Here is a 20,267-nt window from a genome sequence, read left to right as displayed (position 1 = left end):
GACAACGCTACTTCCGGTCTCCTCACTTCCGGCTCCGCTCCTCTCCGTGTTGGTGCTGCAGGCCGGGTTGAGAGGCTGCCGGTCTGAGTGTCCGCGGCGGTTGGTCAGTGTGAAGCTGTGACAGCTGCAGTTGCTCCCCGCCCCCGAGAATCCGAGGTGCGTGGGGGGAGGGGAAGAAGGAAAAGGACCAGGTCGCGTTTCCGCTCACTTCGTGCCAGGTTTGAGGCGATTCCAGAGAGCCGCGGCAGGGATAATCCTCGACGTGAGAGCCGCCGAGTTCCCCGCAGACAGGTGAGGGCGGAGCCCGCCCGCAGGGAAGGGAGGGGCAGGCTCGTCCGAGGTAGTTGGTGGGGGCGGACACATTGCCTCTGGAGCTTGCCATTCCGGACTTTCACTGGACACTTCTGTCCCTAGACTGTGCCGTATCTGCCCAAGTATTCGGCCTTTCGTTTCTGCCCCAACCCCCTGTGTCCCCGAAACAGCCGGTGAAAAGGGAGGACTGGCCCTTGCAAGGCTGCACTCTCTCATCCTTGCATGTGTCTGATAGAAAAAGGGGTGGCAGGATCCAGGTCTTTCTCGACTAAGTCTCGGAGTGGGCCACCTTCAGGTCTGATGTCCAGTGTTTATTTTTCTCCGGCTCTCTCTGCATCCCTTACTTCCTCTCTCCCTCAGCGAGAGGAATGGAGATAGTGATAGTCCCTCCCAGAGGTTCACGGGGCAGTCAGTGGTGCAGGTTGGAGCCTTGCCTAAGAAACGTCCCAAGTCTGTGTTTGTGAGGACGGCCAAGGAATGCTGGAGTTTGGGGAGGAAGTCGTGCTGTCGTTTTCTCGTCCGTTCCTTTTTGCCAAGTTAGTGTTTACGTGTCTAGGAAAAGGAAAGAGGTTTTTTTTTTTTTTTAAGAACAGTTTCTAGACGCTTTTCCTTTTTACTTTATTGCTTCCTTTGTTATGTTTTTATCTCCCTCTTGAACCCTTTGATCTCAAAAAGTTTATAGTTTACACTTCCTACAATCCTTAAGCCATCCCCTTTTAGGATTTCTGTCTCCTCCCTTTGTTTTCTTCTAAAGTACGTAATTTCTCTAACTCGTTTCTTATCTTTGTTTTCCTTGCTCTACACGACCAACACCCTCTCCTGACCACGTCCAACACTCCTTGTCTGAGAAAATAGAAAATATTTCTCATTTTATTATTTGAATGAAAATCTCTGCCTCAGTTACTTTCATTCCTTTTCAAATTAATAAATTAGTTTGCCTTAATCCTGGGTTATGCCTTGGGGTCCATAGTCTAGGAGTCCATAACTTCCAGGGGTCTTCTCATCCCCACCCCTGAAATTATGTGCAGAATTTTGTTTTGAGTGCATGGGGAGTTGGGGGAGAATGTCCATTTACAAAAATCAGATTCTCAGAGGAGATATAAATCCTCCAGAGAGATTAAAAACCATTCCTCAGTGTCTTGTTCAAGTTAATGACAACTTTTTTTGTGGAGTTTTATTTTTACAAACTGTAAATAGCTTGTATTGGGAGAGTAGAAAGCAGAGATTCTAGCTTTATACTGAAATCTCTTAACTACTTCAAAATGTCAGTGTTTCTGAATTCTTTCCTAGACCTCGAGAAGGAAGCAAGACTGCCTACTTACGTAGTTCCTGATTTGTGGTTTTGAGGTTTCTTTTTATGGATAGCTGTTTGTGACCAATGCTGTGGAGATCCAGTGGGTTTACAAATTAATGTGGTTAATTATTATGTAATACATATTAAATACCACCAACCTACTAGGTACAGTTCAGAACAAAAAATTTAAATTTTGGTTGTCCTTTGCTTTCCTTTTCTTGTTTTTCCCTTGAGACTTTGGCTTTGCTAGGAATGGCAAATAAGATAATTTCAGTAGTGTAGTGCTTAAATTTTTGGTATGTTCCTGCTTATCTTGTCATCCCCTTTCCTTCTCTATATTAGGTATTTTAATGATTGTTCTTTCATGTGAATAGGTTAGTATCCCTCCAAACTTAATGTGAGTTTAGAGTGTGTACTTGAACTTACTGATTTGGTTGGGAAGTGTTTATTGGTTGAGGGTTGAAGTTCTAAACGTTTGCCTCTTGTTTCGTAGAATGTTAGAACTTGAAGAGACCTATACAGCTTATCATAGTTTGTGTAGAGTAACCAGATTCTTCTGCTCACAAAATTATTTTCCTGAAGTCTTTCATCACTTGGAGGAGCAGAAAACATAATTTTATAAAGAGTAGATTATGCTGAATTAGTTTCTTTCTAAGCTGATGACAAAGTCAGCAGATAGGTTATATCTGACACTAAACAATTAACATTTGTTTGCTTACTTTGTGCCAGGCATTATGTTAAATGTTTTACGTGACTATCTCATCTAATCCTCACGGCAACTTTATAAGATGGCTAAAATCTCCATTTTTATAGATGAAGAAACTAAAACTAAGTGATTAACTGAAGCCAAAGTAATCTGCCCGGAAGCACACTGGTGGAGCCAGGATTGAACTTAGGTTGTTTGACTCCAGACTCGAGCTCTTAACTACTACTCTAGACTGCTTCTACCATATTTCCTTTACATCATTTTTGGCATGACTTGGGGGTATCTCACCTTATTCCTATCAGCTGTTAAGAAAAGAAGATCTTTTCCCTTATTAATCTTCAGTAGATGAACACCTTTTTGAATGTCATACCTAAAAGTATGACACAAAGAAATGAACTTGGCGAAAGCCTGTGGAGTGTTTATTTGATAGAGTTTTCCCATGGGGATGGATATAAATCTGTGTGTATATAGAGTGTGTGGGTTTATAATGACGTGAGGAGTGGAAAGTGAGAAAAAGGTTTTAAGTAATAAACTTGGCTTTGTAAGAGTCTGGAGGTATAAATACATCCAAGAATGATAGATTTGGGATGGAGTAAGGAATAAATTCAACAGGGAATTTTTTTTTTAAGATTCATTTGTTTATTTTGGGAGAGAGAGAGAATGGGAGGGAGGAGCAGAGGGAGAGGGAGAGAGAATCCCAAGCCGACTCCATGCTCATTGTGGAGTCCGACTCGGGGCTCCATCTCATGACGCTGATATCACTACTGGAGTTGAAACCAGGAGTCAGATGCTTAACTGACTGAGCCACCCAAGCACCCCTCCACAGGGAATTTAAGCTAATATGGCTATGGATGAAAAAACTATCAATATATGTACAGACTGGAAAGACCTGTTCCACGTAATATTAAAGATGATGACTTAGGAACCATGACAGTCTGAAAGTCAGATATGTACCAGCATTAGTTCTAGGATGTGTGAAAAACACTATAAAACAAGAGAATCTGAAAATAATCTTGTTATCTTTGGTCTACTAGCTTTAGGCAGCCATGGAAGCCACTGAATAGCTCTTGCAGATTCTCAGCTATTGTCTATAAAAGTATATCTTTTCTTTTTCCCTTTCCTTTATTCCTTTTCTCTTTCTTCTTTCTTCTGTCTCTTATTCTTCTCTTCATGATTTCTAAACCTTTATCTTAGGGTGTTGCTGGAAATAGCTCAGATCTTTTGTGAAAATATGGCAGCATCTTTGCCATATTCTCATCTAAGAGTTTTTATTTTGTTTTATTTTTGTATATCTGTGATAGCATTGGACTAATAGCTCCTTGATGTTCAGGCTTGATCTTTGACCTTTTAGGGAACTGTGATGCAGTTTTTGAAGCAGGATCATAAGAACCGTGGAGTTGGTGATGAGGCCTAAATATCCAGAGGAGTCAGTTGGCCAACTCCGGTTTCTGCGAGCATGAGATAGTATTTTAGAACAAGGTTTCCAGACTTTTCTGCATCATGGCGGAAATGATTTACTTGTATGGCAGACTATATAGCCTGGCTCTCCCTGGCTCCCTGAAGTCCGAAGGAGGGGTCAATATTTCAGCACATCTATAATTCATTCTTGGCACACTGGTGCCAAGTATGATTTGCCTTGGAGAAGAGGAATATGTTACTTTGTTTAATACCTTCTGTTTATTTAGTATATAATAATTTACAAAGCACTTTCATACTTTATTTTACTCCAGTTTTTTCCATACTCCATTTTACTCTTAGTTTTACTCCAGCCATATCAAGTAGGTGGAGCAAATATTACCATGTTAGAAATGAAAAAATTGAGATTTTTGATAAAGTGCTTTGTATAAGGTCACACATGTAATAAGGGGTGGATCAGGAATTCAAATCCCATGTGGAAAGAGTCCCTGGGAGTTAAGTCAGTGGCATGTAACCTCCAGGATGGCCAGGACCCTATCTGTTTTGTTTAAGTGCTACTTTCAAGGCATCAAGGGCAGGGCTAGGTACATGGAAGTCCATAATAGTTGTCAGTTATTAAGTGCTACTCTGGCTAGGCATTATGCTTTGTAGATGCTATATTAGGTATATTAGATACTAGTTATTCTTATTTTCTATTAACAAATGAAGAAACAGGTATATAAACCAGCAGAAGTAATTAGTCCAAGGTCACCCAAGCTGTAAAGGAGAACCACAGACTAATAACCAAAGTTGCTTGCTCCAAAGCTTGTATTCTTTTCACTATAGTGACTGAATGATTTCATGATATTGTAGGGTAGAGATTGGGTTCCATTTAAAGTGTGTGACATTGGGGGCAAAGGGTGATGGTGGTAAAGGGAGCTAGCCAAGTGGACTATTAGGTGTTTATTTTTGGCAGTTTTGAGGTTGAGTTCTAGAGATGGTGGCTGTCTTTTTTAAAGGATTTCCAAATTGTTTTGAGATGGGGGTGGGATAGAAGAGTAGTGTGATACAACTCAGTGACTTGGACCATTGGTGCTATATGTGCTCCTAACAAAAGTGTTCAAAAAATATAGATCCTCTTCATATATGACTTAATACTAATTATAGATTATTTCTTAAAGGTAGGTTTACAGATTATTTTTATTTGTTCTTTCTGTATTTACTAATTTTTCTCTGTGGCATATTAATGACTTTTAAAAATATTTTAATTATACAAGTAATATATATGATTAGTGACATAATTGCTGTACTATTGAACCAAGATTTTAAAAATCTCTGTATTGCCCATGGTGCCTAGCGGTTTTTGTTTTAGCTGATGAAATATTATTGCCATATTCTCTCTCAGCTTTTTATTTTAACTAAATCCAGATGGTCAAAGTCTAATGTTTTTCTTGGATATTTGGGGATTATAGTTACCTGCTTTTCTAGGATAAAGAGGACAGCTTTTCTAAGGGTGTGTTTTCTCTCTCCTCTGAGCTCTAGACCTATATATTTTGCTTTCTAGTTGGTGCCCTCTCTTGAGTATGTAAAAGGTATCTCAAACACAACATGTCTAAAACTAAATTGATTTCCCCTTCACTTCCACCCCCCCCCAAAAAAAAAGCCCAAATGTTCATCTTTCTTTGTTCCTTATTTCAGTGAGTGACTCAATCATTATCTTTCCAGTTGTAAAATCCAGAAAACTAGGAGTGGTTCTTTTTTTGTTTGTTTGTTTGTTTTTTTTGTTTGTTTTTTTAGATTTTATTTATTTATTTGAGAGAGAGAGAATGAGAGAGAGCACATGAGAAGGGGGAGGGTCAGAGGGAGGAGCAGACTCCCTGCCGAGCAGGGAGCCCGACGCGGGACTCGATCCCGGGACTCCAGGATCATGACCTGAGCCGAAGGCAGTCGCTCAACCGACTGAGCCACCCAGGCGCCCCTAGGAGTGGTTCTTAATAACTCCCTCTCCCGGTTACATCCAGTCTGTCAACAAGTTTTATTAAGCTTACTTTCTGGATATCTCTTGAATCTGTTTACTTCTTCCCATTTCCACTACCACCACATTATTTTGTTACCATCATCTTGCCTGAAATTTCTACGGTAGCCTCCATTCTTGTCTGTCCACTTCTGTTTAGGCCACTCTCTAGTCCATTAACCATCCTGAAGGCGTAGTGGTTTATTTTGAAACACATCTGATTGTTACTCTTCTCTCCACCTCCCCAATCTTTCTATGGCGTCCCACTGCTTCGAGGATAAAAATAAAACCCCTTAACAATGCTTAACTCATCCTCACCCTCCAGCCTCCTCGTATACAGTGTTCTGCTTAACTCTCCACTTCAACCATGCTGGCCACCTTTTAGTCCTTTGTACTTGTCTTGCTCTTTGCCATTACAGAGCCTTTGCACATGCTTTTTTCCCTGTCTGGGTCACTCTTCTACATTTCACTTCTCTTGTTAGCTCCTAGCTATCCTTCACACTTCAACAGAAGTTTTGTTTCCTTAGGGAATACTCTAACCTCTGAGATTAGATACTCTAACCTCCCAGAACACACATTTACCACAGTTAAAATTTACATTTTGTGTGTGATTATATGATTGTCTTTCTCTTCTGTTTGCCTCCAAACTCCATGAAGATAGGACCAAATCTTATTTTCTTTTTTGGCTGATTCTTAAATCCCTATGACCTACCTAGCTCAGTACCTGATATGAATATTGAAAACTAATTATTATAAAATATAGCACAGTATTCTTAGATTATGTTATAATAAACTCTTATTTTAGAACAGTTTTATAGAATTATTGCAGATAGCGTAGTGATTCCGCTATATCCCATGCCCAGTTTCTCTTATTGTTAACATACTGCATTAGTATGGTACATTTGTCACAATTCATGAACCAGTATTCATATGTACTAACCTGTGTTCAAATTGCATCAGTTTTCTCCTAATGTCCTTTTTCTATGCCAAGATACCACATTACATTTAGTTGTCATGTGCCCTCTTGGTTTTGACTGGTTCTCAGACTCCTTCATTTTGATTACAAGTTGATAGTTGAGAATTACTGGTCAGATATTTTGTAGACTATCCCTTAATTGAGATTTGTCTGATGCTATTCTTAGGATTAGACTGGATAATGTGTTTTGGCGAGGAAGACCCACAGAGGTAAAGTGACATCCTCATCATATGAAGAATAAATACTATCAATGTGCCTTACCACTGTTGTTAACCTTGGTCACCTGGCTTGAGATAGGGTTTATCAGTTTCGTGGTGTCCTCTGTAAAGTTACTTCTCCCCCCACCTTTGCATACTTTTTAGAAGAAAGTCACTATTAGTTGAAGTACATGCTTAAGAGGTAGGGAGTTACGTTCCATCTCAATAGTGGAGTATATGTGTGAATTTTTTGGAATTCTTCGGCAAGGGAAATTCATCTCCTTGTCCTCATTTATTAACTTAACCATTTATTTATATGAATATTGACTCATGGGTATTTATATTTTGACTTATAATCCAGTACAACTTTATTTGTTGCTCAGATTGCTTCAGCTTTGGCCATCGGGAGCTGTTTCAGTTGGTTTTTATATTCCTTTGACATATCCCCATCATTGTGAGGATTTTGTTGTTTTGTTTGGTTTATTGGTGGTGGTTTGTTTTTTTTTGTTTTTTTGGGGTTTTTTTTAGCACATCTTTACTTTCTGGCACTACAAGATGTTGCAGACTCATCTTGTATATTTCCTGCCCCAGTCCTAGAATCAGCCATTTCTCCAAGGAGTGCTGGTTCCCTTTTTTGGAGAATGGTATTAGAAATCAGTATCTGGGAACTGTGTGTGCTCATTCTTGCTGTGGTTGCTTCTAAAAATATACACCAACTCATGTAAATATACATATCTCTAAATATTTAATATCTGTATTTGTGTTTAAGCAGTATTCTTAGATTATTTACTCTGAACTTTTTTCCACTGAAAACAATTACCTGTGAATATTGAGGGGTTTATTTTATATAGTTTTGGGAATTTAGTAACAGAATTAAAGTATTCCAATTCTTTTGGTTCTTGGTTGGCTTCACTGCTAATGTTCTGGAACTTGACTGGTCATTTATGAAGAATGAGACCACAGTACATTGAATAATTTAGAGTTTACTTACAGCTAGTTTTCTTTTCAAGGAATAATTTAGTTTTGAGAGTCTTAAAATTTTACTTCTCATTAGTTTCTCTAACACGATCTGAATGGGGAAAATAAGACTTCTCCAGTGAATTTATTACTTGGTTTAAAACTAGTAATGGTGGTAGCAATGGGAATAGTTGAATATTGAGTTTTATTTTTTAAAGTTTATTTTTATTAGTAATCTCTACACCCAGCATAGGGCTCAAACTCACGACCCCAAGATCAAGAGTTGCATGCTCCTCCAACTGAGCCAGCCAGGTGCCCCTGAATATTGATTTTTAAATTGTTTCTCATTATTACATATAATTGAGAATTAACTATATTCTGTCAAAGCTTTCTATTTTTGAATTATCTAGACTGATGGTTTATCCTAATGAGCAACTTAATCTTAATTTACCACTACCCAAAAGGACTTAGAGATATCTAGCAAAATAGCTTTTACAGATAGAAGGTAATTGTTGACATACAGACAGCAGCATAATGTAAATGGTTCTTTATTATCTTACTTCTGTTTATTTGGTTATTCTACTTAGGAAAGGGAATGTAATTGTATTTTGAACATATTGCGTGGTGGAAACCATTTTTAGTTCAGTATCATTTGCATTGGACAGTGGGTTAAAGGATTTTTTTCCTTATGTTAAGAAAACTATCATAAAAGTGAAAATTATTTTAAATTGTTTTGACTAAAGCAGAAAGCTTCTGTATTTTGGATATTATTTTTCAACTTTAAACACATGTAGTTATTTAATGTCACTATGTATTTTAACTTTTTTTTTGGTAAATAAGTTAGTTCAAGTTGAAATTTCAGATTAAATTATGAAATTAAAGCAAGTCTTACCATTCTGTGTTTATCCATGAGCAAGAAAATATATTCTGTAGATTCCATCAAGAATGAAAGAGAGTCACTTTTCTTTAATATTTAGCCTGGTAACCAGTCTCTGGAATAGCAGCAATATAGTAATTTAAAGAAACTAAGCAAGTTTGGATTAAAGCAAGGCCATTTTGCTACTTTTTGCTTTCAGTTTTCTGTATTTACTTCCTTAGCATTGTCTTTGACTCACCAGTCAGAGCTGCTTTGTCCCATATATTATAATTATTTATACTATTTCTCCAACTTTTTTACTAAAGTACCCCTAGAAAGATGTATCCCTCTTCAGATTTTCTTTTCTTTTTCAGATGTTTCTTTGGAGGCTCATATTTTGTTACAAAAATCCAAGAAATTTCTTAGAAGACTTAGGTATATTGTTTTATTCAAGTGAATATTGCTTTAGATCCCATAATATAGTACTTATTTTAATAAAAAATGTAAATTCCCATTCTAATATGATGTGCCATGTTTATCCTGTTTATATCTGCCTTCCTGTGCCTTGATCATACCATTTCAGACTCTGTGTGGTATGTGAATACCTTAATTTGAAAAACTCATGGTTTCTGTTTAACAACACTTATTCCATACATAGGTCCTTTAGTATTAGACTTCCAGTCTTTAACTCATTGGCATCGTGGAGACTATAAATGCAGTTTTTCTTTTCTGATATCCATGGAATCTTTTGTTTCTTCTTCCAGTATCCTGGCAAATCTAGTACCTCCTGGCTTCTCTTTCTTGGGTCCTAGGAAGACTCTTAAGTGCATTTAAGTATTGTAGGGCATAGAATTCTCCCTCATTAAATTCCAGTTAAAGTTCTTATATAATTTCCCTCTGCATAGCTCTAGTTTATTCAATTTATGGAAATTAAAATGTGATTTTAATAATAAAATCAAAAACAATCTCAAGCAGTTGAATTATAAACTTCGGGTGATATTATTTATGTACTTTTTACAAGTGCTAATTAATAATTCACTTTATAGGTCATTTGTTCTTACACTCATTAGTTAATGAATACCTCTGGCTGATTTATAGAAGTAGAGCCCCAGAGATGACTTGAGGCATTTTTGACCTGCAGTACAAATTGGCCTATGAAGCCTGAGCATTAATGGTAGTTTTGTAATAGTAATTTATCATTTTATTTTGAAAACAGTTTTTTTTTTTTTATTGTATTTACTCATTTGAGAGAGAGAGCATGCATGTGCACAAGCAGGGGGAGGGGCAGAGGAAGAGGGAGAAGCAGGCTCCCCACTGAGCAGGGAGCCTGACAAGGGTTCTTTCCCAGAACCCTGGAATCATGACCTGAGCAGAAGGCAGACGCTTAACTGACTGAGCCACCCAGGTGCCCCTATTTTGAAAACAGTTTTTAAAGATAACTGAATTTATGTAAAGATCAAAAAACACATAATTTAAACAGTACACGTTACAAGTCATTAACTTTTTAAATCTTTTTGTTCCCATGTATATTAGTTATCAAAGTTGTGAACAAACTTCTAAAAAATAAATGTGAAGGTCAGAGCATTTAAAGAATATGAATAAAACACAGATTTAGTAATCATCTCTGTAATTCTCAGAAATTTGATTTCCTGTTTCCCTATATGCCTAGGGTTATTTGGCCTTTTCTTGAGCTGGATAATAATGATATATTTTCCTAATTGGTGCTACTGTTGAATATAGGGGGAGCAGATGATAACTCCTGTTTTGCTTTTTTCACTTAACAGTATGTCCTGGAAATAACTCCGTATCATAGAAATCGTCCTCATTTTTTTTTTTTTTTTTTACAGTTGCATAGTACTCCATTCTTTGGATGTACCATAGTTTATTCAGTCATTTTCCCATGTACAGACATTTAGGCTGTTTCTCATATTTTGCATTTATGAAGAATACTGCAATGTCTATGTATTTTTGTATTGTTGGAGGTGTATTCCCAGGATAGATTCCTAGAATCGAGATTGCTGGGTCCAACAGTAAATCCGTATGTGATATTCTTAAGCATCACCAAAATTCCCTCCAGAATGGTTGTACCAATATGTATTCCCATCAGCAGTATACTATGAGAGTGCCTATTTTTCTTTATTTCCTCACTAACAGAATGTTTTTTTTATGTTTAAAATTTTTTTGCCAGTCTAATAGGTGAGAAATGGTATCTTGGTGTTTTAACTTACACTTCTCTAATTGTGAGTGAATTTGAACATTTTTATATTTTGAAGGGCTATTTTAATATCTTTTGTGTGTGTGTGAATTTTCTGTTCATGTCTTTTTCCTGCTCTCAATCTGGTTTTTTATGTTTTTTCTTTAAGAACTCTTTACAGTAGTCTCTCCTTATCTGTGGGGGTTACATTCCAAAACCTCCAATGGATGCCTGAAAGTATGGATAGTACCAAACCCTATATATACTGTGTGTTTTTCCTACACATACATATCTATGATATCTATGATAAAGTTTAATTTATCAATTAGGCATGTTCAGAGATTAATAACAGGGATGCCTGGGTGGCTCAGTTGGTTAAGCGTCTGCCTTCAGCTCAGGTTATGATCCCAGGGTCCTGGGATCAAGTCCTGCATCAGGCTCCCTGCTCAGCGGTGAACCTGCTTCTCCCTCAGCCTGCAGCTCCCCCTGCTTGTGCATGCACTCTCTCACTCTCACTCTCTCTCTCTCTCTCTGAGATAAATAAGCAAATAATCTTAAAAAAAAAAAGATTAACAACAGTAATAAAGTGGAACAATTATAACAATATACTGTAATAAAAGTTATGTGAATGTGGTCTCTTTCTCTCTCAAAATATCTTATTGTACTGTACTGTACTCACCTTCTTCCTGGAGTGATGTGAGATGATAAAATGCCCATGTGATGAGATGAAGTTGAGGTGAGTGACGTAGATGTTGTGATGTAGTGTTAGGTTGCTGTTGATCTGATGACATGTCAGAAAGAGGATCATTTGCTTGTCAACCACAGTTGAAACACAATAATATCCCTCAAATATACAATAGTCCCCCCTTAGCTGAGGTTTCACTTTCTCTAGTTTCAGTTAGCCAAGGTCATGATGAGAAGTTATGTTGAGAAAGTCTCCCTTGATTCCTTTCTCCTTGAATGTTGCATTTTGAATGGATGTTGAATTTTGTCAAAAGATCTCTCGACATCTGTGAAGAAAACTTTATTCTTTCCCTTAGATTTATGAATACAATTTATATTAATAGATTTTCTAATTGAACTAGTCTTGTATTCCTGGGATAAATCCCACCTGTTCATGTTGTATTTTCCTAATGTGGTATTGGGTTTGGTTTACAAACCGAAATTGTAAAATTGTTCCCTCCTGTTTATTTCAAAAGTAAAAATCTGTTTCTTTGTATTATAGTACCTAACATGGTGCTTTGTAATTATTTATTCATCTCCTTGATTAGATTCAGAGTACTTGTAGAATGTGAATTAGATTTTACTCTTCTTTCTCCTTAGTGCCTAGCAGAGTTCTTCATAAATAGTTGGCGTTCTCTAAATGTTGTTGAATAAGTTAGAAGCAGAAATAGTCTATTAAATTCTTTTTTATTAAACTTTTATTTAATGAAATCTAGAGAATGACCAGTCATATCTGTTATCAGTTCAAAAGAGCACTGGCCAGGAAAGTAGAAGAGGTCTGAGTTCTGGTCTAAAACTTTGGGTTTATGTAGGCCATGAATAATATTTTGGCTTCAGATATCTTTGGATATGAGTTTTTTCATCTGTCAAATCAAGTTGACCCTCTGATCTTTTAAATTTTGTTTCATATCTAAAATAATTGTATGAAATTATTTCTTAATCATTGAGGTCTGTATTTTTAACATTCTACATACTTTTTTTTTTAATTTTTGCTTTTTAGAATTGTTTACCTGTTATAATCAATAGATACTCATGTGATTATAGATCATTTTGCAAAGCACATTCTGACTACAAATAAATTAGTTATGTTACAGAATATTTGTTTAAGAATATTGGTGAGATTATACAGCTTTTTTAACTAAATTATTTAATGTGTGCTTAACACATTTTACTTTTAGGTATGTCTGACTGCAGCAATGATACTACAACTCTTGGTGCATCTAAACCAGGCACAGAAGAAGTCAAGTCTAATTCTGAGGTGATTGGGTGATATTTCTATGGTTTTTTGAAATCAGCCCATCTCAATCAAAGTTTTAGACTGTCCAAATTGACTCAGTTGATCTAAACATGTGCCATTCTGAATAAACTCTTTTACACACATAGACACAGGAAAGGAGTGGGAAGAGAGAGATTTCTTCAAAAACGGGAAGTAAGTTGCTATTTACTTTTGGGCATCTGAAATTCTAGAATATACTTGTCACATAAATATGAATATAAAAGTTGGGGTCAAAGTATAGCTTTTAATTGTTATATTTATTTATTTATTTTTAAGATTTTTATTTGTCAGAGGGGGAGAGAGAGAGAGCGAGTGAGTGCACAAGCAGGGGAAGCAGCAGGCAGAGGGAGAAGCAGGCTCCCCACTGAGCAGGGAGCCCGATGCGGGACTTGATCCCAGGACCCTGGGTCCATGACCTGAGCCAAAGGCAGACAGTTAACTGACTGAGCCACCCAGGCATCCCTATAGTTTTTAACTTAAACATGAAATGAGGTTTCTGTTGAAATAATGTAGTAATAGGTTCATATTTGAACCTGTCTGCTTCTGTATACTGTCTTTAGTTAGGTATGCATCAGAATCCCAAGTATAGAGTTTAAAAAAAAACAAAACAAAAAACCTGAGTTCTGAACTTTGCTTTTGACTCACTGAATCTGAAGCTACAGTGATAGTACCAGGCCATATGGGTTTTGGGTTTTTTTTTCTTTTTGGAAGTTCTACAAATGATTCTAACCACTTCTCTGATGGTTCAATGAACCACTAGTTCATTAGAGTAAAGAGAAAAATATGAAAAAAGTTAATTTTATATTAAATTCAAGTTATCAGATGTTTTTAAATACCTAATACTAGTAAAGCCTCTCATGTTTATAGTGTGTAACGATTTATAGAGTAGCACTTTCATATTGTCCCATTTTGAACCTTAGAACAGTTTGGTATCATTCAGATAGTATACTAGAACAGCTGTTATTTTCCCCACTTATTTGTTGAACATACTTAGCTTTCAGAGATAGTGACTGACTTAGAGGAATTGGCAAGGCTGGAACACCACGTGGGGTCTTCTGACTCCAGATGCAATGTTTCTAACCAGGTTGCCATCAGTATATATGAACAATGCCAGGCACAGTATTTCTTCAACTAAGCCAAGACACTGTGAGTCTGTGTGAAAGCTTTAACATGGGATTTAGAGCTAGATAATTTAATTTTAGTCCAAAAGTCAGAGATGAGTTCTGGTTGGCAAAATATGTATTACCTATGGAGGGTTTAGGATTCTTTGTGATTTAAAATAGTTTGGTCATTTACTGTTTGTCAAAACAATGTTTTAATTATATTTAGTTCAGAGAAACTAGGGAATTATGTATACTGTATTTATCTTAACTCATGGATTTGATTTTTTATGATCAGATCTCTGAATCTAAACTGTTGAGAAATGATCAGAGGAAGTTTGATGCTTGTGAACTACAGGAAGGATTGGCAGCCCAGCCAATGATAAGATTCATAATAAATGAAAGTATTGTATTCGTGGTTTACCACTGAGATTCAGCTGTCTGAATGTCACTCACATAGATGCTAAACTAGAAGTTTATTGCTCTTTTAATAGAGAGGTAAACCTGAATGATGATGATCTGAAGGAAACCACTGCCAAGTAATCGTTGTGAAAATTTGTATGTATATTAACATTAAAATCCATGTTATGGGGGCACCTGGGTGGCTCAGTCATTAAGCGTCTGCCTTTGGCTCAGGTCATGATCCCAGGGTCCTGGGATTGAGCCCCACATCAGGTTCCCTGCTCCGCGGGAAGCTTGCTTCTCCCTCTCCCACTCCCCCTGCATGTGTTCCCTCTCTAGCTGTGTCTCTCTCTGTCAAATAAATAAATAAAATCTTTAAAAAAAAAAAAAGAAATCCATGTTATGCATTCCCTGCATTTTTAGCCATACCCAAAGTGCAGTGTTCACAGGAAATACTAGGATTTAAAAAAAAAAAAAGGATCAGGTGTGTGAGTATAGTCTGAATTTATATCCAAATTTAAAAGTACTGTGTGAGTTTACAATTAACTGAAAAAAGATTTAGGGATATTTTTTACTTTAAAATTCCCTGTTTATGGTGTGCCTGGATGGCACAGTTGGTTAGGCTTCCAACTCTTGGTTTTATCTCAGATTGTGATCTCAGGTTGTGAGATCGAGCCCTGCATCAAGCTCCATGCTCAGCGTGGAATCTGCTTAGGACTCTCTCTCCCTCTCTCTCTGCCTCTCCCTCCCTGCACGCGCACTCTCTCTATCTCTCTCAAATAAATAAATAAATCTTTAAAATTCCCCATTTACACTGGGTATAAGATTGATGAATCACTGACCTCTACCTCTGAAACCAATAATACATTATATGTTAATTAATTGAATTTAAATAAAAAAAAATAAAATTCCCCATTAGTATTCTACTAACTTGAATCTGCTCTTTTTCAAAATCCAGATGAAAACATTTTTGGGGGGTCAGATTTGCTTACATGAATTTTTCTTTGAATATATCTTTATATGTATTATGGCAGTTAACTTCTTAAATGTTCTATGCAACAAACTTTTCAGTAATTCGGACTAATCTTCGAGCTTGGTGCATCTCTGGTGATCAGTTTGATGAATGAATTAATTCTCACTACTAGTATAAAGGATATATGGATATTGGTTTCTTAGGAATAGAATATTGAGGACATGGGTGATAGTTTTGATTTCTTTAAAAGCAAAACAGAACAACAGCAAGGGGGGTGCTGGGTGGCTTAATCAGTTAAGCATCTGAATCTTGGTTTCGGCTCAGGTCATGATCTCGCTGTCCTGGGATCGAGCCCTGTATGCAGCTGCTCACTCAGTGTGGAGCCTGCTTCAGATTCTTTTTCCCTCCCTCTCTCCTTCTTCCTGCTGGCTCGCGCTCCCTCTCTCTCTCAAATATACAGAATCCTTAAAAACAACAGCAAAAACTCCAGCTTTTTGAACTGAGCCAAAAACACTGTCAACCCTGAGCAAAAAGAAACTTAAAAAGTTCATTTAAGTTCTATAAGGTGAATTGCCTTGCTCACAATCATTCAGCTAGTTAATTATAGAACCTAGGGGGATTTTCTAGCTCTCAACCAAATGATCTGTTAAAATATCCGTCTCACCAGTGACCATAAAAATGCTTTCTTCTTTTATTGTGTGTGTATGTGTTTTAATGACATCAGTTTTTTTCTTTCTAAATTAAAAAAAAAAAAAAGAAAACATGAGCTTGGCTTGTTTATACTCTAGTCCAGTCTTGATTACAGCAGATGAAGGTGCATTTTGTTCTTTGTGTTTTTAATATTTAAACTTTATACCTTGAAATGTGTTTAAACTGCTGATTCTGTATCTGTGGAAGAAATAATGGTTTAATAGGCACCATTCACAGAGAGTCTGTTAGGTGCTAGACACTGTACTGGGTTTTACATATGTATTATCTCATTTAATACTATACTAACCCTGTTTGCATTTGAGATATTCTCCCTCATTTTACAGATTAGGCAACAAAGACCTGAACAGGGTAACATAGCTAATGAGGAATAGAGCTATTATTTAAACCCAAATAAAAGTGGAAAATATGAGTAAATTTAAGAAACTAAATAGGGAAAAAATTATTTAAAGGTAGAAACAAGGATATTGGAAAAAAGCAAATAGGTATATTTTTAACAATAAAAAAGGAAAGAAAGAAAAGCAAGTGTATTAGGTATTAGCATGTTCTAGGGTTATTGCCTGAATTCTTCTTTTCTGTCTGACCTTCAGTATAGTAACACCAATACATATACCAATTTCTAATGTCCAAAAAATATATACAAAAATTTGCATTTTTCTTTTATTATGCTATGAAGGGAATGCAGATTCTGCATTCAAGACATTTTGATTAATAGAGGAAATTTTAAAATAAAGAAAATGTAGAATAATAATGTCTTTAGAGTGATACAAATAAAGAATTGTGACAGTTCAGAGGCGTATCAGCCAGGAACATCACTGCAGGTGGCATTTTAAACTGAGTCTTAAGAGTGTGAGTAGAATTTGAGCATGTGAGTGATGATGGTCACTGCTTGAGCAAAGGCATAGAGAAAGGAAATTGAGAGACGTGTATGGGAAAGTGTGAATAATTAAGTTTGATTTAATAGGGTATCTGAAGTATAATTGATGGAAAGAAATAGTCCAGGTCATGGAAGGATTTTGAGTGTCCAGAGGAGTTTGCTTTTTTTATGTTGGAAACATATTGAGGGAGACAGAAGTTAAACATATACATAAATAGGGACACCTGGGTGGCCCAGTTGGTTAAGCATCTGCCTTCACTCAGGTCATGATCCCGGGGTCCTGGGATCTAGCTCCAATTTGAGTCGGGGCTCCTTGCTTAGTGGGGAGTCTCCTTCTCCCTCTCTGTTTGCCCCTCCTCCTCCACTCATGGACACGCACTGTCTTTCTGTCTCAAATAAATAAAATCTTTAAAAAAATACATAAGTAAATTTTATAATTAATGTAGTCTTTACTGCTATAAAGCAGGTTAAGGGGCTAAAGAGAGACAAAAACTGCAGATTTGCATTGGTTGGTCAGGGAAGGCCCTTCTTAGATGAGTTCTAGCAAAAACCTGAATGAAAATCTGGAAGTATGAACTTTCCAGAAAGAGGAAACAAGGGCAAAAATATGATTGGTGTGTTTGAGGAACAGTGATGAAGGCTCTGTGGCTGGAACTGAGTGTCACTGAGGAAAGAGTGGGAGGAAATGTGGTTCAGGTGGTAGCTGGCAGCTGAGATTGGCTTGATATAGAAGTGAGAATGACAGAGAATGAGAAAGTTGGGAGAAGATTTGAAATGCCGTGGTCAGGTAGCACCTGGTTGAAAATATAAGACAAATTAGGTGTTGATACTAATATATTAAAACATTTTTAAGGGAAGTTTGCAACATGTGAAATAAAGATTAAATAGTAAATGAATTTGGGGAGGAGGAGCAAGATGGCGGAGGAGTAGGAGACCTAAATTTGTCTGGTCCCAGGAATTCAGCTAGATAGGTATCAAACCATTCTGATCACCTACAGACTCAACAGGAGATCGAAGAAAAGAATAGCAGCAACTCTCTGAACAGAAAAGCGACCACTTTCTAGAAGGTCTCCTCTGATTTGTTTAGTGTATATTTTTCTGGAGTTGTTATTACCCTTTTAGCATTTTGTTCTCTCATTCATCTATTCTCCTCTGGACAAAATGACAAGACGGAAAAACTCACCTCGAAAAAAAAGAACAAGAGGCAGTACCGACTGCCAGGGACCTAATCAATACAGACATCAGTAAGATGTTGGAACTAGAGTTCAGAATGATGATTATAAAGATACTAGCTGGGCTTGAAAAAAGCATGGAAGATACTAGAAAATCCCTTTCTGGAGAAATAAAAGAACTAAAATCTAACCAAGTCGAAATTGAAAAGGCTATTAATGAGGTACAATAAAAAATGGAGGCTCTAAATGCTAGGATAAATGAGGCAGAAGAGAAAATTAGTGATACAGAAGACCAAATAATGGAGAATAAAGAAGCTGAGAAAAAAACAACTACTGGATCACGAGGGCAGAATTTGAGAAGTGATACCATAAGATGAAACAATATTAGAATAATTGGGATCCCAGAAGAAGAAGAAAGAGAGAGAGAGGGGCAGAAGGTATATTGGAGCAAATTATAGCAGAGAACTTCCCTAATTTGGGGAAGGAAACAGGCATCAAAATCCAGGAGGCACAGAGAACCCCCCTCAAATGAATAAAAATAGATAAACACCTTGAAATCTAATAGTAAAACTTAACAAGTCTCAGAGACAAAGAGAAAATCCTGAAAGCAGCTCGGGACAAGAGGTCTGTAACCTACAACAGTAGAAATATTAGATTGGCAGCAGACCTATCCACAGAGACCTGGCAGGCCAGAAAGGACTGGCATGATATAGTCAGAGCACTAAACGAGAAAAATATGCAGCCAAGAATACTATATCCAGCTAGGCTGTCATTGAAAATTGAAGGAGAGATAAAAAGCTTCCAGGACAAACAGAAACTAAAAGAATTTGCAAACACCAGACCAGCCCTACAAGAAATATTGAAAGGGATCCTCTAAGCAAAGAGAGAGCCTAAAAGTAACATAGACCAGAAAGGAACACAGACAATATACAGTAACAGTCACCTTACAGGCAATACAATGGCACTAAATTCCTATCTTTCAATAGTTACCCTGAATGTAAATGGGCTAAATGCCCCAATCAAAAGACACAGGGTATCAGATTGGATTAAAAAACAAGACCTATCGATATGCTGTCTGCAAGAGACTCCTTTTAGACCCAAAGACACCTCCAGATTGAAAGTGAGGGGGTAGAAAACCATTTACCATGCTAATGGACATCAAAAGAAAACTGGTGGCAATCCTTATGTCAGACAAATTAGGTTTTAAACCAAAGACTATAATAAGAGTTGAGGAAGGACACTATATCCTACTTAAAGGGTCTGTCCAACAGGAAGATCTAACAATTGTAAATATCTGTGCCCCTACTATGGGAGCAGCCAATTATATAACCAATTAATAACAATCAAAGAAATACATCAACAATGATACAATAATAGTAGGGGACTTTAACACCCCCCCCTCACTGAAATGGACAGATCATCTAGGCAAAAGATCAACAAGGAAATAAAGGCTTTAAATGACACACTGGACCAAATGTATATTCCGAACATACATATATATTCAGATATGTTCAGATATATTCACAGATATATTCACAACATTCCATCCCAAAGCAACAGAATACACATTCTCCTCTAGTGCCCATGGAACATTCTCCAGAATAGATCACATCCTAGGTCACAAATCAGGTCTCAACCAGTACCAAAAGATTGGGATCATTCCCTGCATATTTTCGGATCACTGCTTTGAAACTAGAACTCAGTCACAAGAGGAGAGTTGGAAAGAACTCAAATACATGGAGGCTAAAGAGCATCCTACTAAAGAATGAATGGGTCAACCAGGAAATTAAAGAAGAATTAAAAAAATTCATGGAAGCCAATGAAAATGAAAACACAACTGTTCAAAATCTTTGGGATGCAGCAAAGGCAGTCCTAAGAGGAAAGTATTATAGCAATACAAGCCTTTCTCAAGAAACAAGAAAGGTCTCAAATACACAACCTAATGCTACACCTAAAGGAGCTGGAGAAAGAACAGCAAATAAAGCCTAAACCCAGCAGGAGAAGAGAAATAATAAAGATCAGAGCAGAAATCAATGAAATAGAAACCAAAAGAATAGTAGAACAGATCAACGAAACTGGGAGCTGGTTCTTTGACAGGATAAGATTGATAAATCCCTGGCCAGACTTATCAAAAA

General features: G+C 36.9%; 1 protein-coding gene across 8 annotated transcripts in view; it reads left to right on the top strand.

The window, feature by feature from the left end:
* Positions 1–31: 31 nt before the first annotated feature.
* Positions 32–20,267, top strand: part of ARFIP1 (ARF interacting protein 1) — a 120,244-nt gene continuing 100,008 nt past the window's right edge. For 4 of the 8 annotated variants that reach the window (XM_081811762.1, XM_031026295.2, XM_081811763.1 and 1 more), the window contains exons 1-2: positions 78–291; positions 12,803–12,882. In XM_081811762.1, the coding sequence (XP_081667888.1) occupies positions 12,805–12,882 (78 nt within the window). In that variant the 5' untranslated portion in view covers positions 78–291; positions 12,803–12,804. The other 4 variants (XM_031026275.2, XM_006727245.3, XM_006727246.3 and 1 more) reach the window with 4 other exon arrangements.

Source organism: Leptonychotes weddellii, chromosome 2 (genome assembly GCF_054177405.1).
Source record: "Leptonychotes weddellii isolate Sample4059 chromosome 2, ASM5417740v2, whole genome shotgun sequence".
In the NCBI taxonomy this organism is placed as follows: domain Eukaryota; kingdom Metazoa; phylum Chordata; class Mammalia; order Carnivora; family Phocidae; genus Leptonychotes; species Leptonychotes weddellii.
Note: the sequence above shows the minus strand (reverse complement) of the source record. Positions and strands in the feature narration are given on the sequence as shown.